This window comes from Littorina saxatilis, linkage group LG14 (genome assembly GCF_037325665.1).
Source record: "Littorina saxatilis isolate snail1 linkage group LG14, US_GU_Lsax_2.0, whole genome shotgun sequence".
Classification (NCBI taxonomy): domain Eukaryota; kingdom Metazoa; phylum Mollusca; class Gastropoda; order Littorinimorpha; family Littorinidae; genus Littorina; species Littorina saxatilis.
Genome location: NC_090258.1, coordinates 5,210,820 through 5,236,384, shown reverse-complemented (window position 1 = coordinate 5,236,384; position 25,565 = coordinate 5,210,820). Strand labels below are relative to the sequence as shown.

Sequence of the window (25,565 nt, the reverse complement as noted above, 5' to 3'; positions counted from 1 at the left end):
TGGCCTATGGCAACACTGGCCTTGGCAGCTACAACAAAGCTCTGCATACACAGCAAGACTACAATGCAACAGTGCCCAGACTTTGACTGCTACAGCTAGACCAGTTGACAAAGCTCAAGTTGTCACCAAGCAGGACGCCCCAACTGGTGACCAACTATATAGACTGAGGCTGCCTATCTCCAAATCTGACAAAGCAAGAATTGTTACGCAAGCTCCACATTTCTGTTTGCAGTTTAAGCCGACCTTAAGTATGCAATGGTTATGCACATCCCCCCCCCCCCACACACACACACCCCGCAGTTGAGAGTTGTAATGTACCTTTTATTTATCTCACATATATTTGAAGCCTGTGTAGCTCTGTGACAGAAAGAGGTCTCTGATGGCAGTGACCAGACAGGCAGGAAGAACTTTCCTGTTCTTTCGGAAAGTCAGTGAGTGTGCAACTTGTCGGTATGTTCTGAACACATCAAAACATGTTCTTTAATTTAAGCTACATAATATCATGTGGATGCACTGATTGGGTGTAAATAATAACAGCAATTGGTACAGTCAATTCACTAAATGTGCAACAGAACCCTAATCATCAGACATTTTACAACAGCAAACTTCAACAGTCCTTTTACTTTCCTGAATGTCATTATTATTTATTAAAACATGCATCTAGAGCAACATACATATAAATCTTCTTTTATTAAAGTTCATCTGAAATTCAGGCTGCTTTCCCATGCAAAGTACAAATGCAAGTGTCCATAAACCAGGGTTTAATACATGTAGTATGTGAGTGAGTTCTGATGAAAAAGTGATTGTGTTGTAATATTGGTTATTACTGAGTGTTGATGTTACAATGATTACATTATAAAAACAACAACAACAGAACAATGTGAAGAGCAAACTTCTTCTGTGGGCATGCAAGTGAGTTAATCTTGTGTGTGTGTGTGAAACTATATGTGCCTGAGTGTTACAAATTTAAATGACAACAGTTTTCTTGATAGCCTTTAAAAACAACAACAAATACATACATTTAACAATCAAACAAATATAGGCACCTCAAAAAAAGTTGTATGTACACCTTCGTGGCTGGTGATGCATTCTTGCTCCCCTGCAAGTTTTCATTCTACAATGTACCTCAGGCTAGCTTCCTCTCTCTCTCTCAAATCTGCCCCTCCCACACAATACAACAGGTGCAGTGGCCACTCTGACACCAGTCTCTGAAATAATCAAGAACAGTTAAAACTGCGATGAGCTGTTGTTCTTTTACTCGTGAATGCAATGCATGAACACTTAAACAATATCCCACTTATTCGCGAGTGCGTTGACAAGGCGAGAGTGAAAAAATAGCACAGACTCGAAAGCAGACGATAAGTTCAGCACAGAGAGCGGGCGTGTTTACCTTTGATCGCTGAGACAAACAGAGTCGCAATTTTCATCGTCACTGTCTTTTCATTACTGCTGGAAGTGGCCTCCGCTCCTCATCTTTCATGCTTGATTCGAGGAGAGAAACTGGTAGTTCGAACATGTACGGTTCAATTTCGTCTGCAGTTACGCTTGTTGCCATGTTGGTAAACAACCATCTTCACACAGTGTGACGTCACGGATAATTTATTCATAAGCCAGTCTCGCGAAGATCACGCGGCACAATGGCGGGTCGTTTTGGAGAAGAAATCCGTCGCTTCGGTCACAAAATTCGTCGGATTACGGCCTTAGAAGATTCCGAAGTAAACCAAACATTGTTGAAGATGGTAAGAAAGTGGTTTTCTAACTAACTGCAAACATCGGGAAGTGTTCGGTCGCGCAGGAACACGATTCGAAGCGTTTTTGACGCTAAAACAGCATGGTCTGGACCTTTAAGATGCTGTATCACTATGACCTGTGGTGCTGTATTAACATAGCCTATACTACTTAAGATGCTGTATCACTATGGCCTGTGGTGCTGTATTAACATAGCCTATAGCTTAAGATGCTGTATCACTATGGCCTGTGGTGCTGTATTAACATAGCCTATACTACTTAAGCTGCTGTATCACTATGGCCTGTGGTGCTGTATTAACATAGCCTATAGCTTAAGATGCTGTATCACTATGGCCTGTGGTGCTGTATTAACATATCCCATGACCTCCCTTCTTTGTCTCTGTAATGCAACTATGGGTATATATATATATGTTGTATTTTTCGGCTTCAATAAATACATAATGGGCTCAAAAAAATATATCATAGTACCGATTCCGGTTTGGCCGAGGAACTATACTTCTGCCTACCCTTGACCCTTCACCGAACATGTTTCAGTGGATTGATGAAGAGCATTGCTCACATGGCTAAACAAAAGACAACACAACATGTGAATGTTGATTCAGTAAACAAAGCGTTTATCTTTACACTTTGGGTGCAGGACAAAAGCGAAGAATCAACTGATATTCCAAGCACAGTTTCATCTAACCTTACCGGCGACACACAAAGTTCAGTTTGAACAGAAGCACGATGATCGACAGACAAAACCAGTACAATTACAAGGTAAATAAGCTTTCCTTGTGTACCGAGCAGCGTCTGCAGTTAAAACGCACTCATACAAATGTCAACAGCACTTATTCTAAATCTACATTGCAACCTTCGGTAAATTCAGAGACACTCAATTAAACAATGATTGAACCATGTAAACAAACAACATGGTTCAAACATTCAATCATGATTCACCCATCTCAGTACTAGTGCAACAACCTCAGTGCAGAACTCAAGAAGTCTGCAGCAAGCACTTCCATTCCTTTTTGACTCACATGCGAAGCAAAAGTGAGTCTATGTACTCACCCGAGTCGTCCGTCCGTCCGTCCGTCCGTCCGGACGTCCGTCCGGAAAACTTTAACGTTGGATATTTCTTGGACACTATTCAGTCTATCAGTACCAAATTTGGCAAGATGGTGTATGATGACAAGGCCCCAAAAAACATACATAGCATCTTGACCTTGCTTCAAGGTCAAGGTCGCAGGGGCCATAAATGTTGCCTAAAAAACAGCTATTTTTCACATTTTCTCTGAAGTTTTTGAGATTGAATACCTCACCTATATATGATATATAGGGCAAAGTAAGCCCCATCTTTTGATACCAGTTTGGTTTACCTTGCTTCAAGGTCAAGGTCACAGGAGCTCTTCAAAGTTGGATTGTATACATATTTTGAAGTGACCTTGACCCTGAACTATGGAAGATAACTGTTTCAAACTTAAAAATTATGTGGGGCACATGTTATGCTTTCATCATGAGACACATTTGGTCAAATATGTGACCCTCCACCACGGAATGAGTCGCATGTCACCTTTGCATGATTTTCATATTTTTACATTTTCCTAAAGAGTTTGTTATGCTCTATCCAGTGGTGAAAACCGTTTTAGAAAAGAGCGGAAACTGTTTGAGTTATACGCCTGTGACTAAGGTGACCCTCACACTGTTAGCATACACTCTCCGGACTTATATCAAGCCTAGCGCAGAACCGCGCGAGGTGACATGCGACTCATTTCGTGGTGGAGGGTCACATATGATCAAAGTCAAGGTCACTTTGACCCTTATGAAATGTGACCAAAATAAGGTAGTGAACCACTAAAAGTGACCATATCTCATGGTAGAAAGAGCCAATAAGCACCATTGTACTTCCTATGTCTTGAATTAACAGCTTTGTGTTGCATGACCTTGGATGACCTTGACCTTGGGTCAAGGTCACATGTATTTTGGTAGGAAAAATGTGTAAAGCATGTGAGTCGTATGGGCTTTGCCCTTCTTGTTTTCTTTGAAAGGCACACTATCTAACTATACAGCATCAATATCTTTTCGACACAAGCAAGCTCCACAGCTACAATCAACAGCAGACAGAGTAAGCTTATTCAACACAGATTCCCCAACCTCCTAAAAGGTGTGTGTGTGTGTGTGTGTGTGTGCAAGTTATTTCTGAGCGTTCAATGGCACGGGCACTGTCGGTGTTACCCAAAGGCAAAGGGGAAGAACCCTAGCTTGACCGGATTAGCTTGATCAGACTTTACATCTGCAGCCAGAACACTGAGACTAACTTCTGCAAAGTTAAAAATGTAAACACATGATGTATGCTCAGAATCAAATAAGTTGTTTCAGATCTTTTTAATTTGACATCCCACCTAAGCAATTCACTCGCGCGCACGCGCGTGTGTGTGTGCGTACGGGTGGGTGTCTGTGTGTGTTCGTGTCTCTCTGTGTGTTCAACAAGCAAAGATGCACTGCGTCAGTGTTACGAGTGTACCTTTTTCGCTGGCCGGTTCGCTTCGTTATCCAGCACAGGCTGTTTCATCCATTTTTCGAGCATGTCCAACTGTTTTGGTTTACACTGACGTAAGATCATGGTTATATGAAAGTATCCAAGAGCTCAGCAAACGTGTATTTCATCCTGATGCTCGTGGATCCCTATCAGGGTTGTGATCGCTACTTTTTAAAAAGTAGCCGCTACTTCTCCGCTACTTTAGTAAAATTTGTAGCCGCTACATTTCCGCTACTTTTTTACACAAAGTAGCCGCTAGTCTTTTCCGCTACTTTTCAAAAAGTAGCCGCTACTTTTTCCGCTACTTTTAACTCCACACAAGCAGTAAACACAGAACAAGAAATCAAAGTCAGAATACATTTTATTTACAAAAATCTTCACTAAAAAACAAAAGTTAAAACGATCACGCAGAGCAGATTGTTTATCACTCTCTTTTCCTCTTTGTTGGTGCTGTTGCATCCTTCACCAATGGATGTTTTCTCTATAAAGAAGAAGGAGAGAAGGATGAGGAAATTTTACTGACAGGGCACCTTGTTGAAAGCATTCGAAATGAAATGACAGACGTAAAATACTGAAGTAAAATACTGAAAACGTAGACATACCTGCAAATGAACCTTCAAGTTGTAGGAAGAGGTTTTTCCACACGAGAACACTTTCGCAGGAGCGCAACCCAACAAGCATTTAAATAAAAACTTGTCTTCCTTCTCCTCGATGAAAGCAAAGCTTGCTAAAAAATTATCCAAAAAACTCGGTAATACACGTCCGGCTGCCATCGTTTGCTCTTGAGAATGAAGTGTGAACTGAGTGTGAATGATCGATCGATCATTGAGTAGGCCTATCGCGATTCAAAACATTGTAACTTCCGGTGTAACTTCCGGTGAGTATTCGCCGAAAACACTCGTTAGCAGCTCATAAATCTGTGACCACGCGATCAACACAAATGTCCCTAAAAGATTACACATGTAGCAGAATTTGTAGCGCAAAATCGCTATTCGCTACAAAAAAATAAGTAGCGCCGCTACTATTTCGCTACTTTTACAACTTTCGAAAAAAAAAGTAGTTTACCGCTATTCGCTACTTTTTTTTGTAGCGGCGCTACATTTTGTAGCGGAAAGTTCCGCTACATCACAACCCTGATCCCTATGATATTCATCCGCTGGGTCTTGACTGAAATACAAGCCATATAAAAAACCCACTCGTGTTGTAACCTATACATAGCCTATAGCTTGAGATGCTGTATCACTATGGCCTGTGGTGCTGTATTAACATAGCCTATAGCTTGAGATGCTGTATCGCTATGGCCTGTGGTGCTGTATTAACATAGCCTATAGCTTGAGATGCTGTATCACTATGGCCTGTGGTGCTGTATTAACATAGCCTATAGCTTGAGATGCTGTATCACTATGGCCTGTGGTGCTGTATTAACATAGCCTATAGCTTGAGATGCTGTATCACTATGGCCTGTGGTGCTGTATTAACATAGCCTAGATAGCCTGTGGTGCTGTATTAACATAGCCTTTGGTGCTGACTAGAATGACAATTCAGTTTTCTCAGTGTCCTGTATTAGCTCTGACGCCATCGGTTTTACTTTAGAGTTACTTCCCCTGTTGGGGGTCATGCTCACACGCAACCTCGCAAAACAACATGGAGAAATCGAAGGAGAAAGACACGCGCAGCTGTTTAGAACGACTACTACCAGCAGGGAAGCAGAGGTACAAGGAAAAACTCCTCGATATCCAAGGGAATGACCCGTACAAGATTCCTGCCAAATCTTGGAGCACTGATCCCGAGAACTTTCCCGACATCGAGTCCGTAGGCATATTTTCCTACTTCGTTTTAAATGTGAGTTACTACACCAGTGAACAGTTCAGAGCATACAGAAGTCTTGCTGCATACAAGACGTTCGTGGCCGGTTGGGTGCGAGACATCAAAACGTACAAGCCTGGTGGATGCGAAAACATTGTGGTTACTGCCAAGGTGAGTTGGATTCAATCTGAAGTAGTAGTTCTTGACGATAAGACAGAAAGTTGGGGGGCGAAAGTTGGGGGGAGTTTATTTTTTTCCACTAACTAATCTGGATCCTTCTTCATGATAGTACATAAAAACAAGTCGCGTAAGGCGAAAATACAATATTTAGTCAAGTAGCTGTCGAACTCACAGAATGAAACTGAACGCAACGCAACGCAGCAAGACCGTATACTCGTAGCATCGTCACTCCACCGCCCGTGGCAAAGGCAGTGCCCGTGGAATTGACAAGAAGAGCGGGGTATTCGTTGCGCTGAGAAGGACAGCACGCTTTTCTGTACCTCTCTTCGTTTTAACTTTCTGAGCGTGTTTTTAATCCAAACATATCATATCTATATATTTTTGGAATCAGGAACCGACAAGGAATAAGATGAAAGTGTTTTTAAATTGATTTCGAAAAAAAAATTTTGATAATAATTTTTATATATTTAATTTTCAGAGCTTCTTTTTAATCCGAATATAACATATTTATATGTTTTTGGAATCAGCAAATGATGGAGAATAAGATAAACGTAAATTTGGATCGTTTTATAAATTTTTATTTTTTTTTACAATTTTCAGATTTTTAATGACCAAAGTGATTAATTAATTTTTAAGCCACCAAGCTGAAATGCAATACCGAAGTCCGGGCTTTGTCGAAGATTACTTGACCAAAATTTCAACCAATTTGGTTGAAAAATGAGGGCGTGACAGTGCCGCCTCAACTTTCACGAAAAGCCGGATATGACGTCATCAAAGACATTTATCAAAAAAATGAAAAAAAACGTTCGGGGATTTCATACCCAGGAACTCTCATGTCAAATTTCATAAAGATCGGTCCAGTAGTTTAGTCTGAATCGCTCTACACACACACACACACACACACACACACGCACACACGCACGCACACACGCACATACACCACGACCCTCGTTTCGATTCCCCCTCGATGTTAAAATATTTAGTCAAAACTTGACTAAATATAAAAACCAGAAATGTTGATATAATTAGTTTCCTCTTCTTTTTCTTTGTAGCTTTACGTCCACAGAGGTGTTATTTGTTCTTTCCAATTAACTAGGATGCATTACCTAGGTTAACCCACTGAAGTTTGTCATTCAATCAGGGGTAGTTTCAGGGAAGGGGGTGTCTCCATGCCAAACTTCTTGGTTATTTTCTTTGTCATGCTGAAATTTATCATTTCTAATTCTAACCTCAGATTCCTCATACAGTTCAAGTAAGAAAGGATGGCAGCTTGTTTGTTTTGGGTTTTATAGTTATTTTTATAGTTAGCCTCAATTTCTCTTGGAAATTGTTGATGTCTTACCTAAGTGAAATATGGCTGTGTTCGAGTTGCACCAAACTATTATGTGTTGGTGCATTGAATGATGTGTGTAAAGCAAAATTCTAACCTTTGTGTAACATGTTTTCAGGTCCTTCATTCTCAGAAACTGAATGAAGCATCACTGACACCTTGGCTCATCGCATCTGCTGATGGATCAAAAATCGAGAGTGCACACTGCACCTGCACGGCTGGTGTGGGCGAGACGTGTTCCCACGTAGGTGCGCTGGCCTTCGCTCTTGAATCTTTCACCCAGGCTAGAGAAAGGACAACCTGTACTGGTGTTTCAAATTGCTGGAAAGTCCCCCAAGGAATCAAGGGTGTGTTACCAACACCTACATACAACATTGACTTTACATCGGCAAAGTCAAAGAAGACCCGATTGCAGCAGTTCATTGCAGATGATACAGCAGTGCGAACCATAGACCACACTCAGAAAGCGGTCAAACAGACCACACCGCCAACTGCTGAAGAACTTTCGGGTTTATTTCAAAAATTGCAAACAAACTGTGAGAAACAAAACCTAAAAGCACCGAGTTGTGTGAAAGTTAGTCCTGAGTTTTGCAAGATGTATCGCTGTCTTATTCCTGCCAGCCTTTGCACACTGAGAGATTCGAAGTGTGTAGGGATGGCACTGGGGGAGTTACAGGAGCATTGCAGATCATTGTCCGATCCACTGCTGTCAATCAGTGCTGAAGAAACCGCTGTGCCAGAACGAGCAACCCGGGACCAAGCCAAAAGTGCTGTGTGGTTTGCAGGAAGAGTAGGCAGGAAAACTGCATCAAAGTTGTATTCAGCTTGCGCCACTAACCCCACAAAACCAGCAGTCAGTCTCATTCAAAGCATCTGTTATCCCAAGCAGAAGATGTTTAAGACGGAAGCAACAGAATGGGGTTGCCAGAAGGAAGAAAAGGCACTAACCGTCTACATGCAGACTACATAAGGACTGGGTGGCCGAGTGGTAATGCACTTGCGCTCGGAAGCGAGAGGTTGCGAGTTCGACCCTGGGTCAGGGCGTTAGCAATTTTCTCCCCCCTTTCCTAACCTAGGTGGTGGGTTCAAGTGCTAGTCTTTCGGATGAGACGAAAAACCGAGGTCTCTTCGTGTACACTACATTGGGGTGTGCACGTTAAAGATCCCACGATGGACAAAAGGGTCTTTCCTGGCAAAATTGTATAGGCATAAATAAAAATGTCCACCAAAATACCCGTGTGACTTGGAATAATAGGCCGTGAAAAGTAGGATATGCGCCGAAATGGCTGCGATCTGCTGGCCGATGTGAATGCATGATGTATTGTGTAAAAAAAATTCCATCTCACACGGCATAAATAAATCCCTGCGCCTTGAATATGTGCGCGATATAAATTGCATAAAATAAAAAAATACAAATAAATCCCTGCGCTTAGAACTGTACCCACGGAATACGCGCGATATAAGCCTCATATTGATTGATTGATTGATGCAAAAGGTAATGGAAAGCCATGAAAACTTCTCCTGCAGTAAAAGTTGACTGAAAATGCATTGTAATAAAATAATAAGTTTTAGAAAGACATGGCGATCGAAAATGGCCACATGCAATCACATGATATACTTTTTAGGGGTGCAGAATAGTTGTCGGCAAGAACAGACACATTTTATTCTTTTAAAGGAGTTATGACAAATAGAACGTTTTCATGCAATAAACCACATGATTTCGATTCACCGGAGTGCCTTTCCTTTAAGTTTAACGGTTATACTTATAGACTGTACATAAATTATTTAGAAGAACAAAATTGCTACTCTTCCTGATGACTATTCTGAACCCAATATTTCTAGAAAGTATGTAATTTAGATACACATATAATATCAGCACCACAGAACGAAGCACATAAGTTAACAGCAAGATTTGTTTTTATTCAGTTTTAAATGGTTCCCCCACCACACTACCCATGTGTGGGATTGACAACACTGGTTCACAGCAAAAAGTGTGTGCATTCAAATGGTTCCACTACCCTGTGTGGGATTGACAACACTGGTTCACAGCAAGAAGTGTGTGCATTCAAATTGTTCCAGTACCCATGTGTGGGATTGACAACACTGGTTCACAGCAAGAAGTGTGTGCATTCAAATTGTTCCAGTACCCATGTGTGGGATTGACAACACTGGTTCACAACAAGAAGTTTGTACATTCAAATTGTTCCAGTACCCATGTGTGGGATTGACAACACTGGTTCACAACAAGAAGTTTGTACATTCAAATTGTTCCAGTACCTGTGTGTGGGACTGGGACTGACAACACGATTTCACAGCAAGATATTTACAACATACAATCTTCACAAAACCATTGTTTTGTAAGTGGCTTTCTTGTCAGTCCAACACACGGGTCGTGGAACCATTTGAATTCACAATTTTCATTGTCACAACCAACCATTTTTAAAAACTCGGGTTTTCTGCAAGAGCAATACAACGGTTCATCATCTCCAGTGTCAGAACGTGATGAATCGAGGTTTGGTACGACTTCTTTCAGTTGTGAACGTTTGCCACTCGCCTTTTGCACATGATCTGCAGATGCCTTTCCATGTGCTGACGACACAGATGCCTTTCCATGTGCTGACGACACAAACAGATAGCTTTTGTCTACAGCGGTCACTTTCTCAGACGACGATTCAATCCAACCACCAACAAGTTCCGGTAAGCTTTACTTGTGGCCTCATCCCAGAAAGCTTGATTTGGGGAAAAACGTACAAAATGATCCTTTGTGGTCCACACAACGAAGTCATATGCTGCACCGGTCACAAACATCTGGCACTGAAGCTGGTAATAGTAGGTGTGATTCATTGGCAGGAAGGGCTGGTGGTGGAATATCCAGAATACCCAGAGGAAGGAGGGGTTCAAAGTGGTTCGGCACCCAGTGTGTGTTGTTCATGTCCAGACGTGTGCTTGTCCAAATGATGCCAAGGGCATCTTCACTTGTGCTCCCTGCTGACACCCTTGGTTTCACTTTTCTGTTTAGATCAGACCGCACAACTGGATTGCCCAAATTCGGGTAGACAGAGTGCAGGGGGACTTGTAATACAGTTGATAGTGCAATCATCTGCCATATGCCCATGTATGTTCTGGGCTTTGCGATTTTCATGACCTCATGCTCAAATATCACACGAATAGTTTCTTGATCCAGGCGCACACCAGGTGTGTATTCATCAATGAGCAACTGGTTTTTCGTCATTGTGCGCCTTTCTCAAGTTATCTTCGTTAAGATAATACTCATCATGAGTTGCCAGTTCCTTCACGATACGGGTTCTGATCTCATTCACCCTGTGAATCGTACCAAAAGCAAAAACACTGCCACAAGAAGGCAAACAATCCCCATCACATATTACTTCAGTTGGAAAGCAGTCCTTGAGTGGAATATCAGGTGGGTAGATATCAAGAGTTTTGGTGTCAACTTTTAGTTTGTTCTCTACTAAATATCTTTGTTCACCACGAATGTCTTCAAACTGTAATTCATTACACTTTGTCTTGAATTCAGCAAAAGTTTTACATGCTTGCAGAGTATCCAAGTACCCTTTGAACAAAGTTTCAGTTTCTGCCTGATTCGGTGTGGCTGAGGCGCGTGCTTGTCCTTTTTGGCTGGGTGTGGCTGAGGCACGTGTTTGTCCTTTTTGGCTGGGTGTGGCTGAGGCACGTGCTTGTCCTTTTTGGCTGGGTGTGGCTGAGGCACGTTGTCACGCGCTAATCGCGAGAGCAAAGGATAGAGGAGAAAGAAAAAGAAAAAGAATGAAATAAAATAAAAGATCCCCAACCAATTTAATTCAACTATAAAAAGAAATAAGTTTATTATTTAACACAAGACAAGACAACTGCAACCATACACTTCCACTCAAACCAAATATTAAAGTAATGAATGAACAACTTAATAAAATACAATAACACTAAAAATAAAACACTATCAAACAAAACAACTAACTAACTTGAAGAAAAAATGTAGCCCTTAACACATTTGCATGTACCACACCCTATTAAAGCCGGAGTGCACTCTCAAGAATACTTGTCAATCAATGGGGTAACAACTGAACCTCCATCAATGTGCAAACATTAAGCGATAAATACTCGAGGATGTTCAACACGATCACTCTTGTAATCAATTAACCACCAGAAAATATTCACAATATCTGCTCAGGTTTATCCCTCAGTTTCTTCTGTGTATTTGAGAATAACGTGCCAATCACAAGCACTCAGCCCTGGGTTTCAGTTCATTGTCACTTGGTTTTCGACTCAAATCCATACCATGGTTGAATACTGTGATCTCTTCATACAATCCCCACACGGTCTCTGAACTACTGAGTCTTGGTTATTGAAAACCAAAATATGTTTCTTTCCCAATGCTCTCTTAGGCACACACAAAATATTGGCAAAGTCCCACAACCCAACTGTTACTGGATTACTTCCCTCAAGGCGAACAAAATCAACCTGACAGGAAGATCAGGGATGTCATCCACTCATCACCCCAAGAAGAAGGGCAACGGCCATCTCCTCTCTGACCACTCCAAGGTCCAGAACCAACAGGTGGAGATGGTAAGTAAGCGGTCACCCAACAGCCCCAGCCTGAAGCCAAAACGTCCGGCTGTACCCACACTGGTATGTGGATAGGTCCAGTAGGTATGTGGATAGGTCCTGCACCATATAAATGAGGCAGCCTATAGTCTAACTACTAATACCAAATTAAACCCTCATTACACAATGCTTTCTCAAAAAAAAACTAAGTTCTCATTCCCTCTTGTCATGTGTAAAAAGTTGGGAAAATTTTATTCAAAAATTTTCAAAGTTAAAACTCTCTATAATTACCAATTAAATTTTCCACAAAAATTATCAAAGTCCAGGAAGGGATGAAAACACGGGAATTCTTCCCTAAGGTTCAATTCATATGAATTTACCAAACAGAAATCACTTAGAGAAAGCAATGTGCAAAAGAAGTCACACAATTTAAAAACCATATCAATGTTTTCATAACATGAGGCGGCCATTTTGGAACAGGGGTAATAACTCTCCCCAAACTAAGGGCAAGTATCCCTGAAGTACAATATAGACTGGGGTATTATCTTCCCTTATTGAACAGGGGCAATAACCACATACACTTCCCCTATGCTGCCATTTTGTTTCCTCAACAAAATATCATTTCATCAATTATTTCATAAAAAAAAAATCAAATCACATTGTACAAATCTCAACCCCAGTGATTTTACACACACATATCATGTTCCACACAACTTGGGCCACATCACCCATAAAATATCTTTGAACACACACAATTCATTATGATACAAGCTGACCAATGCCCTGACCACCTCTCTGGAAATTATAACAGATAAATAAAATCCATCTTCATCCAACACATTTCAAAGCCAATTTTACAATAAACACATGAATAGACTTTTGATTTGTGGTCTCTTTCAATCTAGGCCATTATTTCAATTTTACCTCTTCACAAAATCGGCCATTTTGAATGCACAAGGTCAGGCTATCATTTCATGTTTAACCACTCATAAAATCAGCGCATGGTCAGACATTCACTCACCATCCAATCTATCAGTCTCTTCAAAGGTTAGGATATGAAAACGTTACCACCTTCCCATCCCAAAAGAAAGCCTCACAAAATGAAACATAAAAGCAAACAAAAACTGAAAATTACTCACACCCATACCTCATTCACACAGTAGTTGCTGGGTCAGCATACATGCATAACTCAACCCATGACCAGATGTGGTAGCGATCATTTCCCTATCTTGATGTCTCAAATAGATGGATTGGAAGAAGCTTCCCCCCAGAGATGGAACCTGAACAAGGCAAACTGGCTGTCTTTTACTGCCGAATGTTCTGTCCAACTCACAGAAGACACTGTCTTTGATGGAAGTGACGACCCATCATCTATTTTTACAAACACTCTACAAGACATTGCCACTGAGTACATCCCAAAAACATCTTCAAACAACCGCATTAAAGTGCCATGGTTTAATAAAGAATGCCAAGAAGCCCGATCTGAGCGAAAGAGAAGTCTACACAGGTTCTACAGATGCCCGACCCTTAGCAAGAAGTTGACTTTCTTCAGATTTCGCGCTAAGAGTCGCACTGTCATAAAACATTCTAAAAGAACATCCTGGAGGTCTTTTTGCTCAAACTTAAACTCTAAGGTATCATCAAGTAAAGTTTGGAATGCTATTCGTAAAATCAAAGGGAAAAAAGGATCTGCATCAATTAACCACCTTGTGGTAAATGGATCCCTTATAACCCAAAAGAATGAAGTAGCAAACGTTCTGGCTTCAACAATGGAAAAAACCTCATCAACAGAAAATTACTGCACAGATTTTCAAAAAATCAAAGCCACCCAAGAACGTAAACCCATAAACTTCTCATCTCAGAATGAGGAGAACTACAACAAGTTGTTCAGTATAACTGAACTCAAACAAGCCTTACAAAAATGCAACAACTCAGCAACGGGGCTGGACGGAATACATTATCAGTTCCTCACACACCTACCAGAAATTTGTCTTCTGGTCTTGCTGAAGGTTTTTAACCACATATGGGAGAGTGGATCCTTTCCACCTTCATGGCAAGAAGCGATGATTGTCCCCATTCCAAAACCAGGTAAAGATCATACAAACCCCAGCAACTACCGTCCGATAGCCTTGACCAGCTGTCTGTGTAAAACCATGGAGAGATTGGTCAACGCTAGGATGGTGTGGTACCTAGAAAAACAAAACCTCTTAAGTGATGTGCAATGTGGCTTCCGAAAGGGACACAGCACCACTGATCATTTGGTACGTTTTGAGACCTTCGTTCGAGAGGCCTTTGCGAGATCTGAACATGTACTAGCTATATTTTTTGACCTCGAGAAGGCTTACGACACGACCTGGAAACACGGTATTTTAGCTGATTTGCATGAAATGGGTTTTCGTGGACGTCTCCCTGTTTTTGTGGAAGGATTTCTAAGTAATCGATTTTTTACAGTACGGGTCGGTCCCAACCTATCAGAGTTCTGTCAACAAGAGATGGGTGTTCCCCAAGGAAGCATTCTATCACCCATGTTGTTCAACATCAAAATCAATAACATAGTAAAGGCAGTACTGAAAGGATCCGAGTCATCCTTGTTTGTTGATGACTTTGCACTTTGTGTGCCTGGCAAATCCCTACATAGAGTGGAAAGGCAGCTTCAATTATGTATCGACAAGGTGCAAAAATGGGTAACAGAGAACGGTTTCAAATTTTCCACCAGCAAAACTGTCTGTATGCATCTTTGCAAACAAAGGGGAGCCATGCCAGAACCCTCTCTGGTCCTGAATGGTAATCCTGTCAAGGTTGTTGAAGAATTTAAATTCCTAGGACTGACCTTTGACCGTCGACTAACATTCCTTAAACATATCCAGTATCTGAGAACATCATGTCTGAAAGCTCTGGATGTATTGAAAGTGGTTTCTCATACGGACTGGGGTGCTGACCGCACAGTCCTACTCAGACTTTACCGTGCTTTAATCCGATCCAAGTTGGACTATGGTTGTGTCGTCTATGGTGGAGCCGCAAAATCCAACCTAAGGCTATTAGACACAATACACCACCAGGGTATACGTCTTTGTCTGGGAGCTTTCAGGACGTCTCCAGTACAGTCCTTATATTTTGAGGCCAAAGAACCCTCTCTGAGGCTGCGACGCCTGAAACTCACCCTAAATTATGTGTTGAAACTGAAAGCTATGCCTACAAATCCAGCCTACCAATGCGTATTTCAACCACAATGCTCTGAATTTTTTGAAAGTCACCCAAATGATCGAGCACCTCTGTCTTCTCGGATTCAGTCACATCTGGCCGAATCAAAGATAAAACTCGATCATGTTAGTGAAAATCGATGGACAGAAACACCTCCATGGACATTGCCAGATCCAGTTGTTCGACTCGATCTGACAAGGTTAAAGAAGTCAGAGACAAATGATTTGATTTTTAAACAGTGTTTTAGCCAGTTCTGTACCGAGTTTCCTTCCCATCAACGAATATACACTGATGGGTCCAAAGCTGAAAGTAAAGTGGCATCAGCTTCTGTCACTGGCCCTAAACTCGATAGGGCCTTTTCGGCCCGTCTTCCGGATGACAGTTCTGTATTTTCTGCAGAGTTGAAAGCTTTACAGCTAGCTCTGAAACAGGTATATCAGTCAAAAAAGAAAGACTTCCTGATTCTGTCGGATTCCCTATCGGCTCTTACCGCCGTGAAGAGAACTCAGCTAGATCACCCACTGTTGGTCGAAATCCAAGAGCTACATGCATCTCTGATTGAAGAAGGCAAAAGGATTGTGTTTGCATGGGTGCCATCCCATGTTGGAATTAGAGGCAACTCTGCAGCTGATCAAGTTGCTAAAGAAGCCAGAGAAAGACTCATCACTGACAAACACACAAAGCATTCAGATTTCAGAACTCGCACCAACATGTACATAAAGTACCTATGGCAGAGTGAATGGGACGAATGTGAAGAAAATAAACTTCATAAGATCGTCCCCCAGCTGTCGGACAGCCTACCCCAATGTCGCCTCAATAGGAAAGAAGAGACAGTTCTCTGTCGCTTACACATTGGGCACAGTCACATTACACATTCGTATCTGCTGAAAGGTGAAGATCCACCATACTGTTTTGGATGTGACGAACCATGGACATTAGAACATGTTCTCACAAAATGTGTAGACGTTCAAGAATTTCGAGACAAACACTACAATGCGGAAACACTGAAGGTTTTATTCCGGGATGTTCCCCCGGACAAGATTTTTAACTTTTTAAAAGAGATCAAGATTTTTTACAAGATTTAAAGTACCAGAAGTGAAAATTATTAATTTTTAGAACCTTCTTTTACAGTGATAGATTTGAATGTAAATAGTCTGAAACGTAGAACTTGCCATATGAAGGGAAAAGAAAATAACTGCATCGGTCTCGAATAGCAGCTAGCATCTGCTGAAGAGACATTAAACCCCAAAAACCAACCAACCAACCAACCTGGATGGTGATGGCGTATGGTTGCAAACGCAGCGCCCACCGCATCAACCTTCTGTTGGTGGCTTTCATTCCCTGGAGGAACTCCAAAGGCCGGTGATCACTCTGCACCACAAATGGCTTGGAATGCAAGTATGGGCTGAACCGTGACACTCCCCAGACGATGGCGTAGCATTCCTTTTCAATAGTGGAATAGTTGACCTCTGCCTTGTTGAGCTTCTTGCTCGCACAAGCCACGATGCGTAGTCCATCACCTTGATCTTGCATCAGCAACACACCCAAGCCATAATCTGATGCGTCCGTCCTCAGCACGAAAGGCTTGTCCAAATCTGGGAGCACACACACAGGCTGCGATGTCAACGCCTCCTTCAGCTTGCTGAAAGCTCCTTGCTTCTCAGCGTCCCAAATCACTTCATTCGGTTGGTTCTTCTTCGTCGCATCAGTCAGTGGCATGGCGATCCTGGCAAAGTCTGGGACAAAGCGCCGGTAAAACCCAGCCAATCCCAAGAATGATCTGACTTATTTCTTCGTTCTGGGCGGTTTCGCATCTCGAATCTTTGCCAACTTGTCCTCAACGGGGTGCATCTCTCCTAAACCGATGAAGTGTCTCAGGTATTCGATAGACTGGTACCCTAGGAAACACTTGGATGGGCGAGCTGCCACGTTGGCTGCATCCAATCTGTCCAGCATGGCTCCCAGACACTCCAGATGTTGTTCCTTCGTCTCAGTTGAGATGAGTATGTCGTCAATGAAATTCTCAATTTCGGGCATTCCCAGTGGTTGGATTAGTCTCCTCATCATCCGTGTGAACACGGCTCCCGCAGTCTTCAGTCCGAATGGCATGACGTTCCATTGGAAACATCCCTGCGGCGTCATGAAAGCAGTCTTCGGCTTGTCCTTCTCCGCCATCGGGATTTGCCAATACCCTTTACAAAGGTCAATCTTGGAGAAGTACTTGGCGTTGGCGACCTTGGCGAACAAATAGTCCACGTCCGGTATCGGTTCTGCATAGAACCGCACAATCTTGTTGACAGCTCTATAATTGACACAGAATCTGTATTTCCCGTCGGGCTTGACGACCAATACAATCGGAGAACTGTATGGCGAAGTGGACGGTGAAATCACTCCCAGCCGAAGCATTGCTGATACCTCCTTCGCTACTGCTTCCCTCTTCTGGAACGGGAGTGGATACTGTTTCGTGCGGATGGGACGCTCGTGTTCCATGTCCAACTCACATGTCGCCAAGTTGGTCTTCAAAGGTAGGTCCGTGAGGATTCGCGCCTTTGTCTCCACGATTTCCTTGATCCCCACATGAAGTTCCGGTGTAGCCAGATCCAAATGGATATCCTCCTTGGATTCTTCTGCTTGCAAGGGAATCAATGGGATGTCGTCTCGGGTTGTCCTGACCTCTGACCATTCCTCTTCTTGGTCGACGACTGCTACTGCCGCAGCACTTGGTCCTCTCTCATAGAACCGTTTCAGCATGTTGGCATGGTATAGCTTCCTTTTCCCATTCACGAGAATTCTGTAGTCCGCTTCTCCCACACGCTCTTCCACCTCGTAAGGCCCCTTCCAGGTCATTTCCAATTTGTTCTGCTTGTGTGGCAAAAGTAGTAACACTTTGTCATGAGCATTGAAGATTCGCGGCTTTGTCTTCTTGATGTTGTCATAGGACTTCGCGTCCTCTGGTGTCATGCGCAGAAATGCTTGTTGCGCTCGTCCTGTGAGCTGGTCGGCGAGACGCATAGCCCAACGATCTTGGTTCCAGCCATGTGTGGTCGCCACCCGCTCGAAATTCATCAGGAAGAAGTCTATATCCATTGTTTCCTCCCACTTCTTCATAACCACTTTGTAGTCATCTCTAACTTGGCTGGACTCGACTAATCCCTTGAGCGCAGCAGCCTCTTGTGCTCGCATTTCCCCTGTTCTTCTTATTTCCTCTCTCCGAAGGTTTTCTTGCCGTTCCATTTCTTCTTTGCGCAATGCTAGCTCCTGTAAAATAACAGCCAGTGTGCAAGGTCAGTTGAACCTTCGATGCTCCAAAATGCATTGCTTGAATTTCTCTGTGCATTTTGCAAGTATAGTTTTCAGAGAAGTCAATATGAATAAGACATTCAGTTTGGGTCAGATTTTCACGCAAGCGGCGGTAGTGATGGTATTGATTGTGAATATTGTAAACATGGCGTCGGTACATCCATATTTGGTCATGGAACTTGTCAAGGAGGTCTCCAAGAGTGCCATTTTCTTCTGTTTTTACAATGAATGTCACTTTTTTATCAATGGCCTTGAAAGTACGGTCTTCATGTACTGTTTGCCACTGTATCCAAGAAGCTGCAACTGAGAGATCTGTTTTGGGGGGAACAGAAAGTGTTTTTTGTTCACAAATCTTACATTCACCATACATGCACTTTTTATCAGCAGTTGAACAGACAACTTGGCGTACTAAGGCACCGAGGTAAGGTGAGTCTACAAGTTTGTGTCTGCAAAGTGCCTCAGCATAAAATGATGTGTTCTCACACATTTTGCAGAGGCAAGTTTCTCGATCTGAAGGCCTGGCATAGGTCACCCAAAAGGGCTTAAGCCGATAAAAAGTACTAAAGCTGATTGAGCAAGCTGCTTCTGCGTTGAATTTCAAGTGAAGATTGTGCAAGGTGTCACTCAAAAGCCTCTTTTGCTTCTTTTGTTTGTTCTTTGTTATTGTATCTTTCTTTCCAGGAAGAATTCTTGAGACATCATCTCTCTCATAGAATGCCCTCACATCCTGTTTCACCCTACTGGACAAACAACCTGATTTGGTTCTATGCACAATGCGAAAGTGTGCTCCGATTTGCTTCCTGGCCTGGGTTCTGAATTTGTATTTCTGAAGTATTGTTCCAGCCACCACATTCTTGATTGAGAATTGACCTATCTTGTAGTTTCTCTTTATTTGGCCTACCACACTGTGATGGAAATCAAGTACTCTGCGGACAGCCTGTTTACCCTCCTTTTTGTGGACATTTCTGAGCAACCTTTTGGTTTTGGTGCGTGGAGTATCCTCCTGTTCCGTTTTCCTCTTCCTGGCCAATCTCTTCCGGTACATATCCACCTTTTTCTTCTCCATTTGTAGTTGCTGATTAAGAGTTTGAACGCGAGCTTCAAGATCTCTCTTCTCATTTTCCCGTTTTCGCCTCAAAGCCCGAACACGGCGTGCAAGAGCCCCTGTTTTCATTCGTTGTTGAGACGGTCCTGGTTGAGGTGGAGAATTCCATTGTTCAGATGGACTGGATTCAGTTGTACTTGGCGGGGTGTTCTGTCGCAACAGTTTGTCTCTTTGACGCTTGATTGCCTGTTTTTTTCTCCATTTCTTCTTAATAGCACGATGCTCTCTGGGGGTCATTTCCTTCACAGGCTTCACCCTTTTCTCCAGCTTATCTTCCTGGTACCTTTTCTTCTGCTTTTGCAGATACCGCTGCCTTCTCTCAGGATCTGCATCACGGTTTGCACAAAATCGCCTTTGCCTTTCAGCTGCAGATAATGCCATGTCTGCAAAATAGTGACATGAAATACATAAGAAATATGGGGCACATTGAAATCCAATCCAATAATAAAACAAGAAGGCTGCCTCCGAGACGGGGGCATGTCCTCCACATCGAAACAACAGTTACAGGGGTAGTGACCTTGACCTTTGACCTAGCAAAAATCCAAGGTCATGTGTTGATTCCCCATACGCTAAACATTAGCCACACCAAGCTTGGTGGCAATCAGCTCAGTAGTTTTCACGCAATAAGCAAAAGAAAAAACGGACGAGGTCACTGACCTTGACCTTTGACCTAGAAGAAATCCAATGTCATGTGATGAATCCCCATGTGGTAAACCTTACCCATACCAAGTTTGGTGGCAATCGGCCCAGTAGTTTTTGCGCAGTAAGCAAACGAAAAACTGCGGACACAGACAAAAACAAAAAAACACAACAAAAAAACAAACGAAGCCCAAAACATAGTCCTCCCATCTTCGATGTGGAGGACAAGAAACAATCCAAAGAAACAACATGCAGCCATTAAATCAACATATAATTTTAAATAGTATGAAAAGCATGAGTTTGCAGCTCCATGGCTCTGGCGGTGGCAAAGAAGCGTCGGTGCACCGTCTATACAGAGAGAGAGAGAGAGAGAGAGAGAGAGAGAGAGAGAGAGAGAGAGAGAGAGAGAGAGAGAGAGAGAGAGAGAGAGAGAGAGAGAGAGAGAGAGCTGACACGCGGAGGAGGGGGGCGGCAGACTTCTAGTCTATCTGAAGGACAAACAGTCATTGCAGTAACTGCTTCATGTCATCTGTGTAACGAAGTTCAATAAGGCAGCGTGACGTACACAAGCAAACCAAATAAAACCACGAAAGAAATTTAAGAATGGAACATGTCTAAACAACCACTCTAATTCCTCTTCTAAAACATTTTTTATAAATTTAATAAGTACTTTTCCAGTAAACCGATTTTAAGTCATTACTGTCACAAAAGTAGTCATCGCACTCACAAAATAAATAGTTACTGCGATGACCGTTACTGCGATGATAACATAATACTTTCTGAAATAATAATCACTCCCTTTCAAAAGTTCAGGTCTCTGCATTTGCTGAATAAGAAAGTGATTCGTAACCCCTTCCACAAGCATAACTCAACAATATTATGTAACCTGTCAGTAGTGAAAAGGAGCGTTATTGCAATGATGCACCTGACATGACCACAAGCATTTTCCACTCATCTAAAGTTCCTTGATCAAAAACTACTCACCGTTGCGTTCTCACCACGTTTTCCATGGAAGTACCGGATATGACGTATCCGCGGGTGACGTTTGTGCAGGGAGCAATTATTATTTTGTGTTGTGCGCACTTTTGTTATTGCAATGACACAAACAATCTGAAATCTAAGGACACAAAAATTTTATAACTAAAAAAATCGCACACGCTACAATAATTTGTTTTGCGCTAAAGCTCTTTGCTTGTCCAAAGCACGCACCAGAAGGTATACTGCAGTGCAATCACAGTATATTTTATCGAGCAGTTTTCTTTTTATGCCCGTTATTGCGATGACATATCCCCCTGTGGACAACCGGTTTTGGCGACCCCAACAACAGTCAACATCCTATAAAATGGAAACAACGAAAATAATTCTCGTTCAAATCTCCTGTTTTAAGTAGTTGGCTTCATGGGGAACTTAGTGCAGTGAGAAAAAACATCTAATGTCTTTTCTTGCCTGACCCATGTTTTCAAAGTTTGTGGACAAGACTTTCGACATTTTTTGAAAAATGCCCATATATGAAAGATATGTGACCCTGTGGAGTGATGGAGATGAGATATTTAATGGTATTATTGTGCTTGTAGTTTGACCACGCAAGATATGTGACCCTGTGGAGTGATGGAGATGAGATATTTAATGGTATTATTGTGCTTGTAGTTTGATCACGCAAGATATGTGACCCTGTGGAGTGATGGAGATGAGATATGTAATGGTATTATTGTGCTTGTAGTTTGATCACGCAAGATATGTGACCCTGTGGAGTGATGGAGATGAGATATGTAATGGTATTATTGTGCTTGTAGTTTGACCACGTAAGATATGTGACCCTGTGGAGTGATGGAGATAAGATATTTAATGGTATTATTGTGCTTGTAGTTTGACCACGTAAGATATGTGACCCTGTGGAGTGATGAAGAGCGATGAGATAATTATGTAATGGTATTATTGTGCTTGTAGTTTGACCACGTAAGATATGTGACCGTGTGGAGTGATGGAGATGAGATATTTAAGGGTATTATTGTGCTTGTAGTTTGACCACGTCATACTCATAGCACTTGCTTCTGGACTTGATGGTCTCTCGATAAATATTTCAAAACAATCGATGATTGAAACAACCTTGTGCCAAGGATGTTCTAAAAATTGCCAAGGCAGACTTGATTTTATACTTTCTTTGTCAGGCCAAAACACCACCGGACTAAGTCTTGTGTGAAGAACACTGATAGTCTGATGGAAAACTTTTGATGAAGTTGTCCTTGAAACAGAAAACATATATATATGCTAGATGTATGAGCAGCGTGTTCAAACGAAGGCGAATAAGTGTAAGCCACAAGGATTGAAACGTCGAAAGTGCTCGCCTCTTGTCATTTGGCAGATGTGCTGAAACAAAATTAAAAACGGCTGCAAGTGTCATGTAATTTAGTCCTATAAAATATTTGACAGTTTCATCATCACCTTCAAGCGATACTATTGTCACAGGTTTTTTTCCGCAGTGTCTCTTTCAGTTCAATATTTTCTTGTGTAAGACGATTTAGTTCGCCGTCGCGATATAACCTTGAACGGTTGAAAACGACGTTAAACACCAAATAAAGAAAGAAAGAAAGTAAGATTTAGTTCGTCTCACATACTTTTCTCTTCCGCAATAGTAAGATTACTCATTTGTCCCTCTGTTTGACAAAACACACCTCCATGTTCATCTCGATCAGGTGCAGGAGCTGCTAATGATGGAGTTTCAGCTCGACCATCATCCGAAGCATAATCCTCCTGAGATTCCTCTAGTGTTGGGGTTTCAGATGGCATTTGGGACATTCACTGACGTTGTCGCTCAAAGCATGTGCTGTTGACAGGCCTGGCTTCCTCATGACCAAGCTTGAGGGTTGGTTTCCATGCAGTCTGGGTCGTTGACAGCATATAAGTAGGAAGGTTTTCCTGAAACAGTAAAAGATAACGCAATTGAAGATGAACATTATTTTTGATTTACATGTAGCCTATTACATAATTACTAAGCTGCAATTGCAAGATCATGTTGATAATGATTTGCTGTATCTGCATTCAGACTGAAAAAAATTGCACTTGCTTAGCATTGTTTTTCAGCTGAGCCTGACTAAACCCGATCAAACAACAAATCAACGTAGCAACTCTGAAATGCCCACTTTGATACGACCAAGCATCCCCACTCCACCCCTCTTCCCCCCCCCCCCCCCCCATCCATCACCACCAAATCAAAAACACTCATAACGACAATGTAATGGAAATACAATGCTTAGTCAATCAATCAATCAATGAGTCTTATATCGCGCATATTCCGTGGGTACAGTTCTAGGCGCTCTGCAGTGATGCCGTGTGAGATGAAATTTTATACGGCCAGTAGATTGCAGCCATTTCGGCGCATATTTACCTTTCACGGCTTATTATTCCAAGTCACACGGGTATAGGTAGACAATTATTAACTGTGCCTAAGCAATTTTGCCAGGAAAGACCCTTTTGTCAATCGTGGGATCTTTAACGTGCACACCCAATGTAGTGTACACGGGGGGAGGTTCGGACACCGAAGAGAGTCTGCACACAAAGTTGACTCTGTGAAATAAATTTCCGCCGAACCTGGGATCGAACTCACGCTGACAGCGACCAACTGAATACAAATCCAGCGCGCTACCAACTGAGCTATATCCCCGCCCCATTACCATTAATGAAGTGATCTGAGCAGACGTCCCACCGGACTGCCGAGTCAAACTTGATGTTTTTCAACTTGGGTTAAGCCAGCCACTCTCTTCTTCGTTTCTCCGTCACATCGCGCGTTTGTTGAGTTTTCGCCGTACACACTGTCGGAATTCGGTGGAAACTCTTCCCAGTACCATCGCATGATCGATTCGAACATCCCCTTACACTTTCTTTCTTTCTTTCTTTATTTGGTGTTTAACGTCGTTTTCAACCACGAAGGTTATATCGCGACGAGTCCCCTTACACAACAACTCCGCACCATACTTCTGTTTTCAACACTATTCAAGCTTCGTTCCTCGCATCCAAACACACTGTTTAGAAGAATAATGGCATTCGTCATCCCCAAAACGGAAAGATAACTCTGTTCTTGAGACGTGACGTCATCGCGTCAGAGCTAAATTGTGATTGTCAATTTTTAGAGACACATTGTCATACAACTGCAACAGAGACATAATAAACCAGTTTTGAGGGCCTCAATGTCAAAACACCCCCCAGCATATGATCCCTCACATAGTAGATCTACTCCTGTCTGTAAAACAGAACACTGTTCTTCCATCGGACCATTTCACAAATGATTTAGCGACTTCTCCAAAAATGATGTTTGTTTGTTTATTTGTTGCTTAACGTCCAGCCGACTACGCAGAGCCATATCAGGACGAGGAAGGGGGGGATGAAGGGGGCCACTTGTCAAGCGATTCCTGTTTACAAATGCACTAACCCATTACTTGTGTCCCAGCAGGCTTTAGTAAAACTAAATTAATACCTACTGGAAGATTACCAGTTTCCAGTATGTTAAAATAGGCTTAACCTATCTACTGCTGGACTTACATCAGAACACTAACAGATTAAACTATACATGAATCGCGAGACAAGCGGCAAGAGAAGAGATTTTTGGAAAAAATACAGGTGAATGAGCAAGAAGGCAGAAAAAAGAAAAGAATTCATGAAGAAAAAGAGAGCATGACAGGAAAGAGGAACCAAAAATCTACCTAACAGCAAACTAGAAAGCTCCTGCAGTTCCAAAAACAGGAGGGGCCTTTAATTTCATAACCGCAGTGCCCCACTGCGGGACTCCAAAAATGAGATTGATGCTAGGAATGATTGCCTGAACGCTCACAGGTAGGCTACAGGGAGAATGCAAGTTTCCAGTACAAAGGACTTAACATTTCTTACATACTGCTTGACTAAAACCTTTACAAACATTGACTATATTCTATACAAGAAACACTTAACAAGGGTAAAAGGAGAAACAGAATCCGTTAGTCGCCTCTTACGACATGCTGGGGAGCATCGGGTAAATTCTTCCCCCTAACCCGCGGGGGGTATCTAGATTTATTAAACTCAAGGTAAACACCAGACACGGTTTGAATGATTTCAGGATCTGAGGTTAATGATTTCCAGGCATTCAAGAACTGCTTTATTCTACCACCTTGAGCTCCCATGGGGTCGCCTTCACGCGGCGGGAGTGT

At 42.3% G+C, this 25,565-nt stretch overlaps 2 protein-coding genes across 2 annotated transcripts in view; one reads left to right on the top strand and one right to left on the bottom strand.

Annotated features, from left to right (window-relative positions):
* The window catches only part of LOC138946978 (uncharacterized), a 271,906-nt gene that overhangs the window by 200,194 nt on the left and 46,147 nt on the right, over positions 1-25,565 (bottom strand). The window lies entirely within an intron of this gene.
* On the top strand, positions 5,385-10,786 carry LOC138946951 (uncharacterized). The gene is made up of 2 exons (XM_070318388.1): positions 5,385-6,244; positions 7,702-10,786. The coding sequence occupies exons 1-2, from the start codon at positions 5,912-5,914 to the stop codon at positions 8,551-8,553; spliced, it is 1,185 nt and encodes a 394-aa protein (XP_070174489.1). The 5' UTR covers positions 5,385-5,911; the 3' UTR covers positions 8,554-10,786.

What these genes read in the sequence shown, in the direction of transcription:
- LOC138946951 (XM_070318388.1), top strand. Translation starts at nt 5,912, where the DNA reads ATGGAGAAATCGAAGGAGAAAGACACGCGCAGCTGTTTAGAACGACTA. An exon ending in ACATTGTGGTTACTGCCAAG is followed by an intron (nt 6,245 to 7,701) that starts GTGAGTTGGATT and finishes ACATGTTTTCAG; the next exon opens with GTCCTTCATTCTCAGAAACT.